At 39.1% G+C, this 24,360-nt stretch overlaps 1 protein-coding gene across 8 annotated transcripts in view; it reads left to right on the top strand.

Moving 5' to 3' along the window:
- TENM1 (teneurin transmembrane protein 1) overlaps positions 1-24,360 on the top strand; it is an 829,655-nt gene that overhangs the window by 698,945 nt on the left and 106,350 nt on the right. For all 8 annotated transcript variants that reach the window (XM_032123523.1, XM_032123524.1, XM_032123529.1 and 5 more), the window contains 5 exons: positions 1,311-1,510; positions 2,921-3,131; positions 6,380-6,481; positions 7,528-7,722; positions 10,675-10,875. In XM_032123523.1, the coding sequence (XP_031979414.1) occupies positions 1,311-1,510; positions 2,921-3,131; positions 6,380-6,481; positions 7,528-7,722; positions 10,675-10,875 (909 nt within the window). The remainder of the gene's footprint in view (positions 1-1,310; positions 1,511-2,920; positions 3,132-6,379; positions 6,482-7,527; positions 7,723-10,674; positions 10,876-24,360) is intronic.

The raw sequence follows: 24,360 nt of genomic DNA, 5'->3' as shown, positions 1-24,360 counted from the left end.
CTGTAAAACTGGAAGATCTGGTACCCTGAGAATTCGCTCCTGCCTTGTAAATTAAATCTCTATTCATTAAGAATGCTAAGTACTTCCTACGCTAGTTGAAGCCCGTGTACAGTCCCACTGAGGGTCTTTGTTGTTAACACACTCAAGCAAAAGCTGGCCCTAGCTTTGGTACTGCTGTTTTCATTTCCAGGGGTGATTTATAAAATTTCACGTACATTTTGTTGGATTAGATATTTATATGCATTTATTGTAAAAGATGAGGCTCCAGTCACTTCGCTCCTCGTTATTTTTCACTGTGATTCTGGAATGAAATGAAACAGAGATGGATGTGGCTGCTGAATTCAATCTTCTCTTGACTCATCCTCTAATGCCACACACTACCCTGCTTATTCTAGTTCAAAGCATGGAAATGTCAGTAGAGTTTTACAAACCTTTCAATGGAATTAGCTCAAATGTTTGCAGGATTGGGTCTGTGATTTGCAGCATGTCACGATGCTGATCACAGACAGGCAGTAAAAAACATAAAGATGGTGATATAAGCCAGCAAAGCAAGCCAGCTCCAATTCAGTTTGGCGAAGTCTTCCTTATGCATTCCATTTCCCTTTCTATTTCAGTGCTCTCACACCCATGTGTGAAGTCACATATTGCAGATGTCTGCAAATTTATTGTTTGGCATTATGAAATTATGCCAGTTTTGTCTTCAGAGTGCCTTTCCCTGTCCTCATGCCCCTATTACATTTTCATGAACAAAGACCAAGCCAGAACAGATGTTCTTTATTTCTCCAGGACTAGATTAACACTACCATAATAAAACCATTAGGAATGGTGATTAATAGAAATCCGGGCTTTGGACGGGGGCTCTGAACTACCAGGTTTGATGGATTTTCTGTCCTCTCTGGGGTCCATTTGTGTAGCTTATGCAATGCCCCTTCGGCAGCACTCTGAAATATGTGCCAGAGGTAGAATTTCCCTCTGTCCTCACTCTGTGCATTCGCAGTTGAATGTGTTTTGTTTGCATAGTTGATGTGCAAAGACCGTGGTTTATGCAGCAGCAGCAGTTCCTCCTTTTCATAATCAGTACAGTGTTACAAGATTTCCAGAGCAAAAATACCCCATGACACCTGTTGTTGGAAATATGTTGTATGTTTGTTTGTGTTTTCCAACTTGTTGAATAAAAAATGCAGTTATCAGCGTTAGAAGTTGATTTTTGTATATTCCAATATATCTAAGGCATGTTTATACCTTGCAACTTCTCTCTTCACCTAGTGTAAATTCGCAATTGACTGTTTTGTTTGTTTCTGGAAAATTAGTATTTCAGAAGGGCCGGGCCATAGACACAGGAGAAGTAGAGATTGGAGCACAAGTTATGCAGACCATCCCACCTGGTTTATTCTGGCGCTTCCAAATTACCATACATCACCCTGTGTACCTGAAATTTAACATTTCACTGGCGAAGGATTCTCTGCTGGGAATTTATGGCAGAAGAAACATCCCACCTACTCACACTCAGGTAATTGGAAATGGTCCTGATTCTATCACACTTACATTTTCAAACAGCAGCGGATGGGAGCGTTCACAACACGCTTTCAAAGAAGAGAAGGAGAAAGGACCTGGCTGTAACCACAGTCTGGTTATCCTTTTCTTTTACTGAGCTCTGGCAATACCTCAAACTGTGCTCTCTCAGAGGAAGGGAAAGTGTCATAACAGACAGATCAGCAGCTGTGACCTCAGGGATGTGACTGTCTGGGAGGCTGGACAGGTACACACTGTCCTGCTGCATAGATCCAGCATCTTCTATGCAAGGGATGAAATTCCAGTTCACTTGAAAATGCTTTAACCTTTTTATGATTCCCTTGAAACAAACAGATTGTACAGTCAGTATAAAAAGTTAGTAGAAAAGAAAAAAGCTGTCTCTGGTTTCTAAGATCAAAATTATTTTTGAGTGCTTACTCCTGGGGATTTTGCAAGAGAAAACCTAGCTAAGCAGTCATATGCAATATTGCTGGTCACATTCAACTTTTTTTTTTTTTAGGTTTAATGTATTTGGCATATGAAGCTGTCATTTCTATGGATAATAAATTTTTCATCTTTCTTTATATCAGGATCACACTCCACAGAGTGTGATAAATATACATGGAATCATGGAAAGATTGTTTATAATGGACCACTGGAGATCATCTGCTCTAACCTCAAGAAATTTTTACTACAGTTTTGATATTAGAAATAAGCACTTTTAGCTGTCACTGACTTTAATTGAAGCTGGATCCTCAGTTGAGCTGACAATGAACTTTAATGGAAATCAGAACGCCTAAAAAACCTAGAGAAATATATGTATTTCTTGAACAGGGATTCATAGAAATCTCTGGTGCTTTGAGGTTAACAGGCATTGGAGTTGTCAGCATCAACCTGGTTAGGTATTAAGAACTGTCCTGTAAAAAATATATACTTACTTGTATTACTTAAAGAAAAAGTGTATTTAGGTTTTGATATCTGATATTGATATTAAGGGGCAAGGATTTAAAAATCTGGTATAGAACAACAGGTTTTTAATCTGCTCTTGGCATTTGAGATGAATAGCTGCGTAGCACAGGCGCTACTCCTTGGGAATTTTGGAATTACTCCCATTAAATAGATGTGTTTTTTGGAGTAAGTCTGCTGTATCTAGTGAAGCAAGTGTGTTTTTACCCTGCCATAGCAAACAGCTATGCCAGTTTTGATGCCAGATTTCTGATCTACCATAATGCTTTTTATATACAAGCTGAAGCTAAATTGACTAGGTTATGCAATTGCTGTCCACATTGGTGTATACTTAGGCAATTCCTCTTAAGATTTCAACTGTTTATTCATGTTTGAAGGAGGCATGCAGAGTAGATTCATGAATATTTGCTAGACGGTTAATTTTTGCTCATTATTATTTCAGTTTGATTTTGTAAAACTGATGGATGGAAAACAGTTAATTAAACAGGAACCAAAAAACTCAGAGGAGCCTCAGCAAGCTCCCAGGAACCTGATCTTAACTTCACTGCAAGAGACAGGTTTCATCGAGTATATGGATCAAGGAGCTTGGCATATGGCATTCTACAATGACGGAAAGAAAGTAGAGCAAGTGTTTGTACTAACTACAGCTATTGGTAAGAACAATCACAATGTAATTGTTATTCTGATTATAACATTTCAAAGATGTATTTGATGTATTCCAGCTCCTCTTAAGTATTCTCTTAAATATGTTTTATTTCAGCTTAGTTTAATTAACCTCAGTGGAGCAACTTCATGTTTAAGCCAATATTAGACAAATAGCAACATTTGTATATTAAAGATAGATATTATCAAATTAATTAAGTGTGAAGTTCTCATGTGTTAAGATTTTTATATGATAGCTTAAATTCTTGAGTAATTTCTGGTTTTATCTTGTTCCAAGTAAAAGAGATTATGTCCGCCCTCTCTACTTACATGGGAACCATAAATCCTACAACAATTATGCAGGCTTTAAGTTCTTATTTCCAGTGTTTTAGTCAGTTGGAAAATCTTTTGTGGATTTGTTTTTGAGTGTTGTTTGATGGATGGCTGGTGTTGTTTTATGCAGTTATTCGAATGCATCATTTTGTTTGGAATACAGAGGGCAAGTACAAGAGGCAGCATCTTGGTTGCATATGAGATCCCTCCTGCCTTTTTAACACGTATAGGTGGGCAAATGTTTGCAGATGTAGGTGTTGTGAGTGAGCAGTCCTCACACATAGGGCTTTTTTGGAATTTAAATTTAGGTGAAGTGTTGTATTTATGACAGTCTCGGTTTGCTGCAAGACTTTAACCACGATACCCTTTAGTTAACCTGTTCTACCATATGTTTAGCAAGATGTCTTTACTAGTAATGGACGTGCCATCTGCTGTTCAGAAAAAGTGGATACTATTTTTACTTTGTGGTAAAAACCTTGCAGAGCAGGACAGTATGATTCAAATATCAAGATTCTGAAGGACTTGCTTAAAAGAAAAAAATTAGAAATTAAGATAGAGTTGTAATGACTGGTTCTGGTGTAAAATTTCATATTTGCTCCGTTCAAAAAAGTTGATCTTCTGCAAGAAAATATGCCATTATTCAATTCCGTCTGAGAAAATAAGATTCAAGCAATTTATGAACCATCTTTGCAGATGCTCTACAAAGACCATAGAACCAGGCCAAACTCCAGCCCAGACCAGTATCCAAACTCCTGATCCCTTGTTTACTTTTATTGTAAGACAGCAGGGTTTATAAATGAGGGTTTAAATAATATTTCATTTAGTAGCATAATTTCTACTCCTCCCCTTCCCCTCCCCCCAAAACCAAAAAGAAATTAATCGCCGGAGTCTAATTCATGTTACATGTGATAAAAAAGAAGAGACTGTGAAAGAGGGAAGCGTGTGAGCCACAGTGCGGGCAGGAGTCCTTGTACTTCATCTTCAAAATGGCTGCAGGAAGATATTTTTGGGGAAAAGTCTGTTCATGCTGCTGCAAGAATCTACTGCTGGTGCATTTGAAAATACTGCCAGCTATTGTGTTTTCATAACCTGTGTATCTTCTTCCCTAGTTTGCTGTGCATCATAACTTGACTGTTTCTTTGGGAGTTTCCACAGGAAAATAAATAAATAAATAAATAAATAAATAAATCCTTGGGGCATTCTTCTTACCCAGACTGGTTTAGAGTCATATTGGACATCTCTGCCAACAAAGGAATCAGCCAGGACCAGAAACCCTGAGAACAGAGCAAGAGCTTGGATGCATCTCTGCCAAATGCTTCTGTGAACCAGCCATGCCCCTCATCAGCATCTGTTAGATTGTATTTCAAGATGCTCCATGTTAGTTATGTACAAAATTGATTTTGCTGGCACTTTAGCTGAAGTTCTGTTCAGACTTTCCTGAGAAGGGTAAATTGCACGCAGAACGTGGCATGCTTCAAGTACTTCCGTTAACTAAATAAAGGGCAGCCCAAACTGGACATTGCATTAAGGGGAAGTAACTTATCCAACCATTAATTCTTCCTTTCACATCAATGTAGGGATCATTTGCCATGTGATTCTTGGAAAACTGGGAAGGCAGGCAAGTGCACACATAGAGCAAGACAAGAGTTGATAATGAGCAGTAATATGAAAAAATTAATAACGAGCAGCATTTCTGTGAAGAAAACTTCCTTCTAAAAATGTGCTGCTTTTTTCACTTTGAAACAGACATCTGTGTACAGGTTGTGGATACCTGATGAACAGAGGCACATCAAATGTCTGTTCTTTAATATAAACTGATAGCCTGAAAAGAATGTTTTCAAATAACCATAGGAGTTTTCAAGAGAAACCAATCCTTATCTTTTTAAGTGGCCATAAACAAGATCAAAATACACTTACGTCAGTCATTTTTATTAATGGTAGGATCTGGGTTTTCTTCTTTTTCCTCAAATATTTTGTGGGAAAGGCATCAAGTTTCCCATTTTCCTATAGCCAGAGGTACTTCCCCACATCTATTAGTGCATGTGGCCATTGAACAGTCCCAGTTCCCCTGGCTTGAGCCCCTCTCCCATCCAGCACCTGCATGGGCTGCAGAGTCCCTCAGTCCTGGAGCTGGTCTGACAGTGACCTGCTCCGCACAGGATCGATCATCTTAGCTTGATTCTGCTTCATATTCTTTATGGAAAATCCATATAAATCAGTGAATCCACTGCATTCCTGTAGGAAATATATATGTAAATTGGAACCAGCTAATCCATGTAGAGATAGGAGCTTGTCCTCAGATATGTGAGCTTAAGTGGCTTAATATCCAAAGCTGTGTGATAAAACATGGGCAAGTTTAAGATCAGAACTGAAGGTGGAGGTTTTTTCTTCAAATCTTGTTCTTAGTTCTTTATCACATTGAATTTCATCACTGTACAAAAGAGTATTTTTTTGTTTATCTGATTGTATAGAAGTGGAAATCCTGCCCTTCTCCAAGGAATTCAATTCCACATGGTTCAAATGAACACCGTAGAAGGCAATTTACTCTATAAACAGGTTTCAAACAAATTACTTCAGCAATAAAAGAAAGTGTTTAAGGTGTACATTTTTCAGCAAGTTCTCAGGTTCCTGCAATGCTTTTAATGGTGGTAAATTTTACATGAACACTTACTTTAAAAGCTTTTTGGTGTAATATAAATGGTGCACCTGTTATCTCAAAGCTGTCAAGACAAAATCTAATAAATATTTGTAAGCTGCTTGAACAGGAATTTTGTTTTATGCTCCCTATGAATGAAAATGGTCTTTTTACTGCTTCTGCACCTATTTGTATGTTGAGATGTGTCCTGCAGAGTGAGGTGAAGATGCCATTCATTTCAAATTCAACCAATTTATGTTTTCCTTTGTGCACAATTGCCTGAATAAACAGAAATCCTGGATGACTGCTCTACTAATTGCAATGGGAATGGAGAATGTATCTCAGGCCACTGCCACTGCTTCCCAGGATTCCTTGGTCCTGATTGTGCAAAAGGTAATCTCATATTAACTGACCCAAGGTGCATGACAGGGATCATGATTGTGGTGTGTGACTGCTGGGCTTGCAAAGATTCAAACTGATTAAAGGAGATTAAATGCCTTTTTCCAGCCAGATGGCAGATACAGTACAAGCACACATGTGGAAAGTTTCTTTATGCTGTACGTGAGTTAACTCGGATCAACCACTTCTCCCTCCCTGACTTTCAGATTTAATAGGTTCCTCCATCCCCATTTCCATCCTGTCTGTAGTTGTAAAATACATTTTTAATAGGTGTGTTAGCTTAGCATAATGTTTTGTTATTTAAAAGTGACAAACAGTTTCACTTAGGAGAAAACACAAGTAAGTCAAATGCTTCTGTGGTCCTAACTAGAATAGGGTGTAGATAAGAAACCTAAAGCAGCTTAGAGACTGTTTTCCAGCATTAAAGCAAAAAAATCTGTTAAGTGAGCTTGCTTCTGCTTCAGCTATTTATGTCAGTATTATCCATCATCCGCTGCATATGATGTCCCGAAGTTCTCATGGTTTTCCAATGTCTCCTCAAATCTAGGGTTTATTTTTTTTAAGACTCAGTTGGCTCAGAAATTGATACTGGATTGTAAAAGTAAGCTTCCACATTGCTGGTTTACATACAGATCAGTAATGGCTACAACTTCAGTGATATTATGTCTTCTTAGAAGAAAAAAGAAAAGGGCAGGATCCTGCTTCAGTTCACAGGAAGGAAATATTAATCTTACTGAAAATCATGCATCACAGCAAATTTTCCACAGAGGCCAATCAAGGGGAGAGAGTGTTTTTATCTTCTATGATATCCCATTTCTGGTCAAGATTAAGGCATACAAGAGAGGCAGACTGAGGAGACAAGGACATTGTATTACTGCTGCACTACCTAGTTCAAAGATTTCAGTCTGTCACAACCCCTGAACCACATGAAGAATTGAGGAGCTGGAGTGGAAAAGCAATTTTACAGAACGATAAATGCAATAAATGTTAATCTATGTAAGTATGTAAATACATTAAAAAGGTCAATCTGCCTTCTTCAGATTCCTGTCCAGTGCTGTGCAGCGGAAATGGAGAATATGAGAAAGGTCACTGTGTGTGTCGAAATGGCTGGAAAGGACCAGAGTGTGATGTTCCAGAAGAGCAGTGTATTGATCCAACCTGCTTTGGCCATGGTACTTGTATCATGGGTGTCTGCATCTGTGTCCCTGGATACAAAGGAGAGATTTGTGAGGAAGGTTTGTGAAGTTTCCTTCTCTATAGTCCCGAGGGTTGATGTTTGTCTTTAATTTCCACCTGTTTTAAGGTAGTTAAAAACTCACACAGATGTGATCAGCTTTCTGTGAAGCAGTACTGTTTTGCTCAAAACTACTGTCTCATAGAAAGTAATGTTAGGATAGAAAATTTTCAAAGGTAAAGGTATTCAGGTCTTGGTAACAGTCCAGTGGACCGATCACATAAAGTTCACATTTTCATTTGAAAAGATAAAATTATTTATTTTTATTTGGCCAAAAGCTCAGGGTAAGGCAGTCAGAAGATCATTTAAGCAAAACATGATGTGGTAGTTCTCCAAAGCAATCAGATGATCATAATCAGCTTTTCCCTTTTTCATTCTGTTACATCTTATATTCTTCTGACAATGTAAAGCCAAAAGGGCATCAAACAGGTTCAGTTTACCAGCACATATTGTGTAATTCTGTTGTCATATGTCATTTTTACTGGGAGCCTTTGCTCACGGCACTAAACTGGCATCCTTTAAGGCTTGACTAACAAAAAGTGGGAAATTTTGTGAGAACAAGTTCTTGTATTTTTGCTGGTTATGGTACTGATGTGTCTCTGCCCTCATCTATAGACAAAAGCAGTTGTTATTTCCCTCAGCATGTCTGAGATAGCTCATCAGCTTTGACTTTCTTCCCTTGTGCATAGCCTCAGAAAGCAGAACTCGTCCTCGTGCTTGCCCTGATTTGATGATTTTTCACTAGTCCCCTTCGCCTGGAGCTAGTGACAGCATACTTTGTGCTTCCTGCTACAGAGATTTTCGGTAATTCTTTTGAGTAGCACACACAGGAGGCTTTTTATGTTGCTTGAATTCTCTAGTCAGAAAAATGTCCAGGATGGATTTGATAGATTTGACATATCTGGAATGGTTTTTAAAGGGAGGATCAAGAGAATGCTTCTGACATAGTCAGTTGTTGGTAGTTTCAGAAACCAAGAAAACCCAAATGGGAAAAAGCAAGTAATACACAGATTCCTCAGTGAGGCCATGATGCTGAACAAGCCTGTAGCTGGTGAGAGGCTGACTGCTGTTTTTAGTTGCTTTGTTTCTTGCCATAATGAGATCCTGCAAAATGGTTGGGGGAAAAAAAAGACATAAATATACTGACAGCTATTGAAACCAAGAGTGGGAAAACATTGGAGTTTTATAGTAAGATACTTATTTAAATTTAAAAAAAAAAAGGTGGAATAATGTAGAAATACGGTGGATGAAACCAACCTGTGTAGCCAAGTACGGTGGATTTTTATCATAACAGTGTGTCCTTGACATGATTGTTCCATTTATATTGTAAAACATAACTTGTGCAGTAGTTAGGGAATTCTTTCAGGAATTAAGATTATTTTATTATATGTAAACATGATTTAGTCTTATAGCACTGCTGTTAACAGACATAGCAACAGATGTACTATGCAGGGAGCACCAGTAACTGCATGTATTCATTGCTGTAGGGGTCCTTTGAATTTGTCCTGCCGGATTATCATTCCTGAAATGGAGTCACCCGATTAATTTTAAAATATCAGCAAAATAAAGAGCTGTCTCAGGATGAGAGAAAATTGCTGTGTATTTTTGTCGTATGCTTAGCAAGATGTGCATTGTCCAGAAACACTGATTCCCTCTCTCAGAATTAAACTGTGCTGTCCACAAGCTTGGAAGCCTGAAAAGGATACAAAATAAATCCTGAAATAAGATGTTGAATTGGTGGCATAGCAGTTCAAAAGATAAAGCTTTACTTCTTTATTTTTAGGTTGAAAGGTCCTGTAAATTGGAGGCCATTAATCTCTATGTCTGAAGTATTTAGCCTTCCCTTCCTGAAGCAGAAAACATCTCTTCATTCACGTAGCACAGGATACTGTTTGTTAAGTTTACAATTTAATTATTAAACCAGTACTTGTGCTGGTACTTGAGAAATACATAGCAGAACTTTCACAGTGCCTCTTAAACATCAGTCTGAAGCATGATATAACATGGATGGGCTTCTGGCTAATTGTTTCCCATGCTCAGACCCCACGGATCCTTCAGCTCTGCAGTCTTCCTGCAGCCTCCAGAGAAAGCTTCCTGCTTAAAACCTGTCTTGTTAAAGCAGTGCTGAGGCTTTGTGAAAGAATATGCTGCTCATACAGCACTGACCAGCCAATTTAAATTCTTCTACAGAGCTCCTGAATTTTTCACTAGGAATAGTTTAATCCAAATTGAGAACAAATTTAGTTCTTTGTTTGCAAATTGTTCATCGGTACATTATGACTTTTATGAAGCTGTTCATTACCTGCAATTGCCCAGCACATATTTTTTATGTGTATGACATGTTTTTTTACAGCAAGCATTGAGTTAGAGGTTCACTACTCAGTCTTAGTGGATAACCTTTTTTTTTTTGTAGCAGATTTTCAGCTATAGAGATAGCTTTTCACAGGAAGGTGAAAGAATAAATCTTTCTTTTCCCAGATGTAAATAAAACACAGTGCACAAATACCCAAATGGAAATACAAAGCACAATTACAGAGGTAACTCTTAATTGCTCCAGCTCTTTCCCAGCCATGCTACTCAAGCGCAGACTTCACCAGATTAGACCAATAAATCTGTCCTGGGAATCTGTGTTTTAAAAATAAGACAAAATCTTCACCAGATTAGACCAATAAATCTGTCCTGGGAATCTGTGTTTTAAAAATAAGACAAAATCTATGACAAGATGTTCATGTGGCCTCTAAGTCTATATGCTTGCTTTTTTTCTTGTTTTTGATTTATCCTTTTGCGCAGATGTTAACGGACTGTTTTTCCCTTTGGTTTGTTAACATTGTTTCAGTTGGGTATCTGCACAAAAAAATCATTGAATTAATCTGAATGCCTATTGTATTTCACTAGTAAATAACTGTAAAGGTGCAAGTTTTATGCTCTAAGTTGTATATTCCCTGCTTTCCAGAGGACTGCCTGGATCCAATGTGCTCTGGCCATGGTGTGTGTGTCCAAGGGGAATGTCACTGCTCCACGGGCTGGGGCGGGGTCAACTGTGAGACTGCGCTGCCCGTGTGCCAGGAGCAGTGCTCAGGGCACGGCACCTTCCTCCTGGACACGGGACTCTGCAGCTGTGAGCCACAGTGGACAGGTTCAGACTGTTCAACAGGTATGATAGAGGCTTGACTTTATCAGCATTGCCTGTGTTTTCTGCTGGAGTCATGAAAGAAAATGATTGCTGTTACTGTGCTAATAGGAATTTTAAAAACAAGATAGGGATGAACCAGGGGTACTGTAGCATGGCACTTTATGGGCTTGTCAGCAACTGGCTTTCAGTTGCCAAGGATAAGGAATGCATTTTCTCTGTGACAAGGACGTTTCTGCCTGGTGGCACGACGGTGAGAACAGTGGTCCTTCAAGAGGGCAGATGCCTCCTGGCATGCACTGAAGGCAAGTACGACTCTCACATGAGCTGCTGAGCACCTGTCAGGCTCATGCAATCAGGGAATCCACAGTTCTGAGAGAGTTGGGAAGATATATTAAAAAACAAAAAAATACAAATGCAATGACTGATAAGTAAGAAAGCTCTGTCAAAAAAATCTTTAAACAAAAAAGACCATCATTCTTTCATGCTGGGTTAAAAACTCTCTTCTTCCTTGGAGGACCATCAAGGTTTGATCCCACTAAATTTGATTAAGAGTTGAAATGGATTTCCTATGTGCTTTGTACATTTACATTTCGTTTTCTTGAAATGAATGCACTCTGCACATTTTGCTCTGTAATGGAGCATGTCATTACCAATGTATGTACTACTATTTTTTTCCCCCTATAGAGCTCACAAAGCCAGAATCTCAGATGATAAGTAGCACATCCCAGTAGAGAATAGATGCAAGTGACAGATTTGCTGAATACTGTGGAATACAGCCAGTGGTCCAAGTCACCAGTTTTTCTTAGAAATCATCATTCAGAAGAGCACTTGGAACAGTATAAATTTCTGCTCAGATTTCTAAAGTGTGTGGTTATAATCTTTAAGTAGGGACTTATAAAATGTCCCTCTACATGATGAATTTTTAAGCAACAAAATATTGACCTGCTAATAATTTTCAGTGTTTGTTACAAAGACCTTGCATTCATTCCACACTCCAAAATTAATGCATGCAATTTTAGTCTGACACTGTCAGATATGGCACCTGCTTTGATAAGAATTGACTTCGTATTGGGTTTCAGCAGAAGCCTAGTTGCTCTCATTTTTATCTTGTATTTTGTTATATATTAAAAATATTCTCTGAAGCTTAGTATTACATTGTATTTCCATTAATGAAGCAAATAATTAGGAGAGGTGTTAGCTATGTACTAATTTTTTAGTCAACAAAATATTGCAAACTAATTCTGTTTTAATACAATGTTATTGTAGCTCAAAAAGCAGTGTCAGTCTCAGATGGGTCTGTTGTGTCAGCTGCATGGGGCAGTTAGATAAGGAACCAAAAACCTAATAAATAACCTCCAAAGCTGTTTTGAACACTTTTGGAAGGAAACCTCTTTACCTCCATCAGTAGAGAAAATACCTCTCCATCCCTACAGTCTTCTGAGTTATCAAAGGATGCTTTTACAACTACCAACAGGCATCATAGCTAGATGCTTCAGACGTCTCCTTTCAAATATATGTTTCTTCTTAGGTGTTAGACTAGATTCAGGATGGTCTTGGCAATATACCGAGTGTTAGGCTGAAGTATAGATGTTCATTTGTGCCTGAGATGTTCTTCCTAGGATCAGTGATTGCTGTGCATGTTGAAAATAAAGCTTTATTTAGTGAGCAAGGAAAACATCAAATGAATAATAAGAGGAGTAACAAGGTCACAATAAATGAGCTGTCACATGTGAATGGAGAAAGTCATGAGGTTCTGTGCAATGACGAGGATGAAATGGGTGAAGCTCAGACTGCTCATCTGGAGTCAGACAACAGCACAGCTTTGTAACTGAGAGACCAGCAGTCTCTCAGCCTGCCTCAGACCCTTGCTTTTTGCCATCTCTGTACCACATTCTCAGTGCTGTGAAAATTCGCCTTTCTGTAGCACCTTGAAGAATATAGGCTCTTGTCCTGAGGATTTCTGTGTTCCCCAGCAAATTTCAAATACTTTCAAAATACAGGGATACATTATATTAAATTTTATGGGGGTTTTAAAATAGAAGTTAGTGTATCTTGGCAGACTTTAAAAGGGAGAAATAGCAAATGTTTTTGAATATATTGTTCCAGATACAGTGTGGCCCAACCCGAAGAGGGTTGACCTCTATAATACTTTCTCCTACCTGCCCATCTCTAGCCCTTCAAACAGTATAAAGTTCCATTTTACAAGTGGCAGACCGGGGAAAGACAAGAATCAGAATGGTTGGAGGAAGAGAGGTGAAAGGTGACTGTGTGACCCATGCATATCCTTAAGAATTGCCAATGTTTGGAAGCCTAGCCTGAGCTCTGGAATCATTCATGGATTTTTTTGAGGGTGGAAAAGACCATGTTGTTCATGCTGTTTGATTTTCTGTAAAACATTACCAAAAAATAACTATTATCCTTCAGTTTTTGCTTGATACTCAATTTCTGTTGAGTGTTTTGAAATTCAGGCTTCACACAGAGACTGAAAATTAAGGGTAGTCTACCATTTCCTAGATAAATTGTTTCAATTATGTCTGGCCCTCTCTGCTAAAAAGTACACCTTCCACCTAGTTTGATAGGTGCAAAGTCTTGCAATCATGTTTCTTTCTGTGAGGTGAAAGACTGGCAAATTACTTGTAGTCCTTTCCAATGTCCAGCCTAATCTCTGCTCTGACCTGTGGACTGGCATAAACCAATTTCATTGCACCACCTCCAGATACTCCTACATCCAAAGTTATTGTTGGACAATTGCCATCCCTTGAGAACCAGAAAATCCTCTTGCAGAACTCCAAAGCAGCTGTCAGGATATGTTTTCATTGTGTTTAAATTGGTTCTCAATAAAAGCAGCTCAATATGACTTGAAAGTTGTTCAGACACTTAATATTGCTAATCCTATACTACTTGTAGGACACAACTTAGGCTGGCTTTTTGTTCGGCTCTGTTGCAATCCATCCTTTCAATATCCTTAGCTGGATATCTGTTTCAGATATATTTGGCCTCTTTCTACCCTGCAATATTGAACTTCCATGAAAAGTCATTTTCCTTTGTTAGCTCAGATTTCAATGTACCTCTCCCAGAGATGACATGGTTTTCATTTAAGCTTTGCCTTGCTGCTTATGAGCATCTTTGTAAAGGCTCTTCCTATCAGCTAACTACAAACATACAGATAATATGCTTCTGATTCTTCTGCCTTCTTTAGGCAGCATCAGCCGAATTTCACCCTGGAAATACTGGCAGATTTTTAGCTACACCAATCAAAACAACATTGTTGTGTCTTTGCTACAGCCATATGTGATCAGGAGAAGAAATTTTTAAAGTACCTTCTGTCTGTCTTTGGTTTATTATATGGACAAGATCAAAGTGTTCTAACTGTTCTATATGATTATAGACTGACATGTATTTACCATGAGGGTGGTGGAATAGCATGTTGTGCCAATTTGCCAACTGGCCTGAATGCTGAAGGTTAATAACAAGATATGGCTTTCACTGCTTCAAAATTACACCAGTGTCAGAAATTTGTAGAGAAGCCACATAGAGTTATTACATCAGAGTTCTTTCAAGTGCTGTACTGGGACATAGCTGTTATAATTCCAGTTGCAAGGATTCCAAGACTGCGGTCATTATTCAAATAATACAGTTGATTCTTCCATTCCTGCTGGCCTGGGCAGATGTTGCTTGCTGCCTTTACCTGTGGTGTAGTCCATGTTGAAATACACAGAGGTCCGACATCTTCTTCTACAGGAACTTTATTTCTTTGGTTGTTTTAATTGCTGTCCCTTGAACAGTCATCTGTCCTGCTTTCTGCCATATTCTTTGGACTGTGCAAGGAATGAGGGGAATTATGTCCATTTTGCCTGAAGGGAGGCACAGGCATCAGGGTCAAACTAAGCTGATCTCAGGCAGAGATCCACAGACAACTCTGGGAAGAGCTGTCTTTCACCATTTTGATTCTCAAAGTGTTTCCAAGACAAAAAGAAACAGCACCAGCACTGCTACAATTCTACATTGTCGAAGATGTTCCCAACAGTCACACCAACCATGCAGTAAACAGGTCATCTTCCAGCACTGAAGTGGCTTTAGCTCATGCTAAAAAAAAGAAAATGTGATTTCATCTCTAATAATTAGCCTGTGAAAAAACCAAATGCTTCTCTGATACAAAGCACTGAAAATTAAAAATCCATGATAATGCTCACAATACAAATGTGCATCTTCTGTTTTGGAATTAATTCATTGCTATCTTGTTTATCACTTTAATTTTAGTTTTTTCCTAGTTTGGTCTTCCTTTGGCAAGTCACACAAAAGTGCTCAAAGACATTTAGCCATTACCAATGTAGCCATTTGACAGTGGATGTGCCCAAGAGAAATGCACAAGAGATTGAGTTTTCAGTTTCTCGTTTCATCTTCCCCTGCCTCTACGAGATGTGGAGAACAGAAATTTCAAGTTCCAAGTGAGACTGATTATATAATACGTTTTGTGAAAACCACCTGTACTGACAAAGGTCATCCTTGGAGTATTGCAGAGTCTCAGCATCTTTACACCATGCTGAACCCTGTTATGATAGTATGTGAAAATCCGTTATCAGTCAGACCTTCACCATACATACCAGCTGACCTGTGCAGTAGGGCTGTGATTTACCCGTACATGACGCACTCAGTAGGATGGAAGACTGATATTACACTATTTTAATGTCATCAGGACTTCAGTATATTCGACTTTCTACTTAGCGTCTATGGATCTTTGTTGCTTTATTTATAGGCTGTCACCCAAAATGCCTTGATGTTAATGAGTCATCTCCCTCTGAGGCATCTAGGCAGTGCTTTTCAGAAAGAAAAAATCTAACTCGTCAGTACTGACTGCTCCTGTCAGGTAGAAGGGAAGGTCTGGCTAATGGAAGGTGCAGCATCAACAAACTGAACAAAAAAGCTCATCTTCTGTTCTCAGATTGACACCTTTAACATGGAGCCCTGAGATTAAGGGAGAGAAATATCAAGAGAAAATGGATGACAGAGTTGTGCAGGGGGGCAGAGCCTTGCATAAATTAGTGTAACTGCAGTGATACCACCAGAGCAGTCCCTATGTGCTTCAGGTGAGAATCCAGCCCTGAGTCACTAATTAATTGTAGCACTGTGCCTAAAATATTGTAGACTGAGAAATCTGTGACAGAGCTGATGCTTCTGACATCCTGTCCTGCATTCATTTCTTTAGACTCTATTCAGTCAAAGTAGGCCAGTTTCTGTCCCCTTACTCCAGGACATTGTCATAATTCCACTGAATCCATTTATATCACTGAAGCAACCTAATTATGATTGGGAAAAGAATACTGGCAGTTCTTAGTCACAAAAACATTCATCTTAAAATGATTATATGGAGATGGTATATATTTAGCATATCTATTTTTGGTTAAGCTCTCCTAGCAAGATTGGTGGTAATTTTACAAAGGGTAAAAATGGATCAGCAGCCTCTTCCTTCGATATCTTGTGAAGCAAAAAACCTCTTTAAAACTAAAGTGCTTTGAAAAATGCAAAATGTTGTAATTGTTGTAAATTGATATGTGCAGAGTGGAGTAATTTAAAAATCATTAGAAGTCTGCATTTTTTACAGTAAAGTGCTTCAAAAAGAAATGAAGGCATAATACAGGATATTAATATAGTTCAAGACATCTCAAATAGGTTTCAAAATTAAACATCAAAAACTGCAACTTGAAAAAATAATTAGGTGAACCCATTTCGTCGTAATCAGAAACTCTTCAGGTTTAGGGAATTGCAGTGTATGGATGTCAGTCACTCTCATTCACCAAGGACAAGGATATTCACTACAAAGAGCTTGCAGTAGTGAAAAAAGCCTTGAAATTTCCTCAGTATGTGATGTAATTTCGTGCATTTTCTACAGACTGCTCAGTTCCACGTTGGTGCTCCTACTCTGCTCCCTATTTTAGACGAATCTCAAGAACTTTTTAATTATACTAGAAACATCCTTCACTGTTTTGTTCTTAAGAAACTATGGACTTGCTCAATTTCATCTAACTGTCCTCTTTCTCTAATTTGTGAGGAGCTTTGCCTATTACTGCTCCGCTAATTGAAAGGATGATTGAAGTTCCCCTGCTGTACGTTGTCTGACATTGTAGAAAGACAATTCCCTACTACTGTATATTTCATCGAAAAGAAAAAAACGACCCATGACTAGTTTGATTTGTATCTCTTGCAGAGTTGCAAGAGTTTGCAAAAATGTATCTGGTGAGCAAGGTCTCTATTAAAAACATACTAGTTAAAGGTTGGAACACTTAATGTGTTTTGCTGCAGAATTTAAAACACGAGAAATTTAAGGCAGTGAAGAAGCTCTCCAATAAAAATTAATTATCCTACATGTTTAAATCCATCTACAGGGAACCAAAAATACCTGATGTAGTAATTATTGATTTAAGAAATAGGATAAGTCAAGGGTATGAGATATACAATGATGAAACATGGGGTGTTTTTCAACTGATTGCTGCTTATTTTGCAGATATGCCAAAAATAATGGCCCTTTCCTTTCCTTTTTCTTCCTGAAAATTAAGATTCTTAATCTATTGCTGTCTGCACCTCATTCAGCAATAATTGGAAATATTCCTCATTCCAATGTAAATGCAATTTAGTTAAGTCAGCTTTTGTAAATCCTAGTCTAATCCACAGCAAGGTACTACTTTTTCCACAGGATGGAATCCACAGACCCAGTTTTGGATGCTTCAATCTCAGCAACTCTTGGCTTACCCAGGAGCAAGATACCCAAATTGCTCTCGTGATGGCAATATGGTTCTGTTTACCCTCCATTCTGGGAAGCTGATGGAGCCTTTCCTCTCTGTCTGCATGGCATTGTGCCTCTACAGGGAGTCCATCCTGTCCAGGAATGTCTCCCTCACTGTGCTTTGTGCTAGGCCAGCCCCAGGAGAGTGATACTCCTTAGGATCCTTGGGCAACACCCATGTGAAGTCCTGCAGATTGCAAAACCAGAGCTCTTAACGTAAAGCTGCTGTCATTATCCAGTAGCAAAACCTGGCCAATAAGTGGGATTTTAGTAGCAACTCAGGTGCCAAAGTGGTTCAAGGACCTTTGAATTAGGTAAGCTAAGCGAAGGGTTTGAGGGTCTAAATTTGTGGCTGCATCCCTCTTTTACATCTCAACCTCATGGCCTACACAGGAGTCAATCGACTGAACAGTGATTAAGAACCATACTAAAACAACTGACAGGATATGGGATGGAAAGGTCTTTCATGAGCATTCTGTGTTCAAGAAAATGTCAAGATGGAAATTCTGACTGTGGAAGGCTTGTACTCCACAAGAACCCTTTGTAAAAGAGGACTCTGAAGTAGAGAAGCTGTGAGAATGTTCTGCTGGTGGATGCTGCAGTGAAGGGGGAAAAGCAGCCTAGATGAACAACAGAACAGGAATGACATAGAAAATCTTCCACTTTTAATTTACTAAGACAAATCCAAAGATGTAACTCTCACAAATTATCCATACCACCATCTTTTAAAGGAGTGTTCTTGTGTTAGAGTGAGCTTCTGTTTTCTCACAGCTGGAAGAGCACAAATGGGAATTGCTAGAGCAAGGGTACAAAAGAGCCCTAGAACAACTAGAGGTTTTGTCCTTCAGTGAATTTCAGAACATCTGTTGTGCAAAATGTGCTGCACCAATCCCTAAAAAGCAGATATTTATAATGTTTTTTGTTGTCATGGTAAGTGTTGTACAAAAATAGCTATCATTTCAACATATTTATGCAGCAGAGTCTGTGAATTTTAACTTCCTCTGAAAATAGGCAATTGCTATTGGTAAAAGTCAAACCATGAGAACTTCGCACTATACTGCATTTCTAAGGGTTTTGGTTGTGTATATTGTTGCAAGGGTAATATATGTAGACACGTAAGGATTTCCCAGTCTCTACCCTCCATAAGGACATTTGCTTAAAAGTTTTTGTGAATAATATGTTTCAAATAAATTTATAATAATTATCCAAGAATATTTTAATGGCGATGGAGAAAAAACTCCTTGTTTGTTGTAGCTACAGTGTACATTCAGGTATGTCACTCTTCAGTCCAGGAAGCCTTGGCTATTTTATAAACAGATTTTTAAAATAGTGTCTATCACCTTGGGATCCAAAGTCATTTTCTGACAGAGTACAGAGAGCTGATTGTTCACGTGGCATGTGATTGTTCATCTCCTGCTCTGGTCCCCCATATGCTGCATTCAAAAATGCCCTGAAGAAGGGTGGCCAGCCTGGTGGTGCCTCTGCCATCTTTGAGGAGCTGGTACCAGGCTCTGCAGAAAAAATGCAAGTCATGAGCTGCACCTTTGGTTTGGCAGCAGCCAGACAGAGCAGCAGCTGCCAGATGCATGCTGCTATTTCTGTTTGTGCTGCTGACACAGAGGAAGTTACGGTTTATTTACTGGGAGCTGCTTTGTGTCTCTGCACTCACCTGCACAGGCTCAGCTGTGAGCACATAGACGTTTGCTCCTGTGGATGGACACGGTGTTCGTAGGCAGATGCTGAGCGCTGTGGAGCTTGTGCTGATTGAGGCTGCACTCCCTGGTTTTGTGCAAGAGCTTGTTGTGCCTCACTGCTGAGTTTGTCCAAGGAACTGTTTATTTGTGCTAAAACGGGAGGAAGCAAGGCCAGCTTCTTCATCTTCTTTTGCTTTTGGCTGTGAACCCGAGATGTTACTTAGAAGCTGGTAATGACTTTTGATTTCTCACAGTAGTTTTTCCTGTAATACAGATTGGTTGTTGGTATCACAGAGACCAAAGCTTTATTTTAGTTGATTCATTGTTTCATTGAATCATAGAATGACCTGGATTTAAAGGCACCCTTCAACTTCTCTGCTGTGGACAGGGACACCTTCCACTAGACCACATTGCTCAGAGCCCCATCCAACCTGGCCTTGAACTTCAGGGGTGAGGCACCCAAAGCTTCTCTGGGCAACCTGTGTTTGTGACTCACCACCCTCAGCGTTAAGAATTTCTTCCTAATACCTGATCTAAACCTACCCTCTTTCAGTTTAAAGCCACTTCCCTGTGTCCTATCACTACATGCCCATGTCCACTGTTCCTCTCCCTCTTCCTTGCAGGCTCACTTTAGGTACTAGGAGGCCACAATTAGGTCACCCTGAAGCTTTTCTTCTCCAGGCTTAACAGATTTCCATCTGTCCATGTAGACTGGCTCTTCAGGGGAAAAAAAAGATAAAAATAGAAGTACATTCTTTTAAAAGCATTCAGTCCCAGTGTGTAGATGTACATTCTGCAAATCATTATCCCCTTTCCTTCCGAGTGCCAACTCTGTGTCTGATTTGGGCAACAATGGCATTTCTGTCACCTGTGGTCTGCCAGTGCTTTTACACAGATGAATCCGAATATATGTTCCTGTAATACATTGAGAAGTAGTGCCAGTGCCCTCCTTTTCAGCATTTTGAGCTCTTTTAAAATAGGATAAGTAAAATATATCTTCATTACTGAAGTCAGAAAGTACATCTAACATTCAGGGCACAGACCAACACAATTTTTATGAGTGTACCCATATCCAAAGGTCATCCTGTAAGCCAGTGAATTAAAGATGATGCCTACTTGCTGCAAATAATGCTTAAATAAATCATTACTTCTTTACTGGGTATTACTAATCAAATTTAGTAATTAAATAATTGTGGAAAGCTTTATATTCTGAGCAGAGCCCGAGTCACTGTTAACAATAGTTGTTCTGTGTACCACAGAAGATTTAGTGCTTATATAAAGACATATCCTGATCCCCTCCGACAATCTGGTGAAGTTTTGCTGAAAATAGGTGTCTCAAAATCTTTATTTTCTTTTGATTGTGTATTAGTTCAGGCTGTACCTGTGAGACAGCTTTATTGAATGTACCTACTGAGCCATCTCTTTGCCTATTTCCTTTTTCCCCACAAAGTTGTTCTCCCTGTTTCTTATCGTTATCACAGGCCTCATGCCTTCCCGATTCTTGTGGTCTGTCACTTGCTCTACAGGTTTCCCATTTTTCCTGCACAGCTGGCTTTTCAGCCCGAGGAACTGTGAATTGCATTTTCCCCTCTGTGAGTCAGGACAAAGGCATTGCTTTCATCTCACTCATTACAGCTCATGACAGATCGTTCTGGACTGTTTTCATACCAGTCTCCTGATCAAACAAAATATCGAGCAAGGTAGACTTTGCACAGCACTTCTTTTTGTGGTTCTCGAGGTGTTGTGGAGGATTTCAGATCTTGTTAGTCAGAGTATAAGTCTCGAGTGATGACTGACATCTCACTGCTCTGCTACAAGTACAACTTGAAATGAAACGGTGAAAGCAAATTATAAAACAAGACCAAATTTGACAAGGAAACTCCACATTTACTTGGGCAATGGTATTTAAAAAATGTCCTGGTCAGATTTCTGTGTGGTTCCCCTTGCCCTTGTGTCAGTCTAATCTTCCTTGCTGTTAGGTTACACTTGTGCTTGTTTATTTTAAACGTTGCCCACACTTGCCTTGTCCAACCTGCCAACCTGTATCACCTCTAAGAAAGAGAGAGGTTCTCTTGTGTGGCAAGCCCAGCATAATTGTATTCTCCTTTACACCAGTGCTATGGCTGGGTAAACAGAGATGTTCCCAGTGGTAAACGAGGAATCCTTTTCAGTGGTATCAATTTTCAGTGCTTTGGCTGCCTGAAATGAAATATCTGTTAGTATGTTTACCATTACCAGTCCTGCTTCTTCAGGCTGTATTGATTAAATTTTTGTACTGTAAAAATACCATTTTGAACCACAGCGAAATCAATATAGAGTGAGGTTTTATATATATATATATATATATATAAATTGGATTTGGATCAGGAAGAAAATCTTCATCAGATGAAAAATAAAACTGGGTGAAAAAAGTGTGATAAAAGATCTCAGAAGGGGAAAAAGTTGCTCTGTCTTTTCCCCAGCCTCTGTTGCATTTGCCCTCTAGACCTTTCTGTCTGTCCACTGATTACTTTTCTACACTAATAAATTTTCCAGCAAATTGAGGCTTCCGGTTTAGAAAATATATTTGTACGTAGGTGTAGCATTATCAGAAACTACCTTACAGGGCTTTTTAAATGCAATTGCGTTCATATATTTTGTGATACACAGTAGTGCTAATGGCAACCTTCCTACTGGAGGCCAGAAGAGTTATTTATAGAGTACCTAATGCATCAAGAATAGGTTCAATGAGATGATGGTAGGATTATTCCCAAAAAGCAATTAAAACCACCACTGTATGGATAGTGAAACATTCTGAGTAACAAACAGTGAGGATACAGCATTTTAGTTCCAGTGGGTTTATTTTATTATGTTGTGGCCAGTGGTAAGAAGGTAAGAAAGGTAGTTAGGTATCTGTGAGGCAAGACATCAGAAAGGTTTTCTACATAGAGCTTACAGTAGGAAAGTTTAAAATGAAGTAATGTTTGGGGAATGAAGAAATTTTGGGGAAGTTTTGCCTTTGGTAGATGTAGTTGATTGTTGTGCAATAATTGTGTCTGAATTATCCCAAATAATAGTCAAATGTGTGAAGTTTAGATTCCCCCCCATTTATTTTTTGAAGTTACTGACTGTTCAGTAGTTCTTTTCTGCAACTCTTGTCTCTCTGAGGAAGACCCAATCTCCTGAAGTGCCTTTTTGCCCCCAGGTGAACATCATCTCAGATAATGCTGGGCAAAACATGAAGAGTGCCTGGACCAGTCCTTTAGTCAGTTAGATTTCAGCTGTGCTGGTTTTTAAATGCTAGTGAGACCATACAAAAGCTTATTTTCTGGAATCAGTAATTCATTTCATAGCAAAACCATGGATCTACTGAAGAGAAAATACAAACAGGTTATCAGTCATGGAATCATGAGGGAAGGGGGGTACTTAATATGAATTTAAGTATTAGAATATATCAAGAAGACACATAAAAAGAGTGGTATTTAAAGGGGCTAAGGCATGTCCGTGTTTGTGTAATGCATGGAAAACTGTAAATAGTTGGAATATGTTATGAACCTCTCTAACATCATTCAGTGTTACAGTGGGGATTCTGTAACATGATGTATCAAACAAGGAGGCCGTGGAAAAGAAATATATATAGGCTGATTCTTGCTAGCTGTTTCAGAGATGTTTATTTCTCCAGCCGCATGGCCGGGGCTCTGCCGAGGAACTGTTCCAGTCACGGGACCAAGGGTCCTTCTGCCCGCGCAGGGAACACAAACCAACCAATGGGAACGAGGCTGAGCAGGGGCAGGGAAACCCCGTGTCTGTGCCCTCAGGGCCCCTCTCCCAGGGCTGCATGGCAGGGGGAAGGCACCTCAACAATTCAGAGCCAGAAATGAGGGCAGATGCAATTTAGAGAGGGACTTGTTTTCTCCTTAATTTTTTTTTCCAAATAATTCTTCTTTGGCTTAACATAGCTTTATGTGTGTGCTACAGTCTTGCTTCGTGACAGTACCAGAAAGGATAAATATCAATAGCTGAATAAATTTAAGCATTCTAGTCTGATAACAGACTGTAATAGAAAAGTATTTCAGACAAATGTTTCAATTCCGGTGAGATGAATCTCACTCTTTGAGTCTTTTTTTGGGTGGGCCACCACGTCCCACTTTGGGCAAGGACAAAATCTTTGGAAATGACTGTGAAAATTATTTTAGAGAGATATATGAGAATAAATTCAATGCAATAGTTTTGCAGAAAGAGTTGCTTTGAATTCATTCACCCAACTATAACATGTTGTTGTGGTATTGTGAGGTGACCTTTATTATATTTCAGTGTCAGATATTAGCATGCAATGCATGAAGAGAAGGATAAGGAGTGTTGCAGCAAGAAGAATTTAGATTGAGAGAATATTTGTCTGTGAAGACAGTCTCATAGTAGTATGAATTGCCTGTCATAGTATAGTCCTGTCATAGGTTCTCTGTTGCTGGGAGTTTTTAGGGGATGCCAGGTATGATTTAATTTGAAACAATAATAGATGATCCTGTGAAGTCCTTTGCAGCTCTATTCTCTATTAATTTATGTTAAAATAGATCAGTCATTGGGTGATGATCTATCATAGTGATTTATTTCTGATTGTACTAAATTTCACATTAAGTTCTGTAGCAAGTTCCCATCATGTGTTCCTCGGTGGTGTGAAGGATAAGGAGGAGATGGGCAATGCACCACTGCTGCCTCTCCACACAGGAAGCTGATTTCAGTTTTCCAAAGGGAACACGTTCACAAAACCTGGCAGCTGACAGAGAAGGACGTCAGCATTGATGTTTTGAAGACATTTGCAAATCCCTTTGACTTCCATCTCAAGCTTGAAGAGCAGGTGCCACTGAACACTGGTGTAACCCACATAGTATTGCTGTGTTGTCCCTAAAAAAGCTGTCCCTTGCTTAATCATAGATCACAGAATGGTTTGGGTTAGAAGGAATCTTAAAGATCATCCAATTCCAACTCCCCTGCCATGGGCAGGGGCATCTTCCACAAGACCAGGATGCTCCAAGCCCCATCCCACCTGGCCTT

The sequence above is a fragment of the Corvus moneduloides genome, chromosome 14 (genome assembly GCF_009650955.1).
Source record: "Corvus moneduloides isolate bCorMon1 chromosome 14, bCorMon1.pri, whole genome shotgun sequence".
Taxonomy (NCBI): Eukaryota; Metazoa; Chordata; class Aves; order Passeriformes; family Corvidae; genus Corvus; species Corvus moneduloides.
The sequence above is the reverse complement of the archived record's forward strand: the minus strand, read 5'-3'. Positions and strand labels throughout refer to the sequence as shown.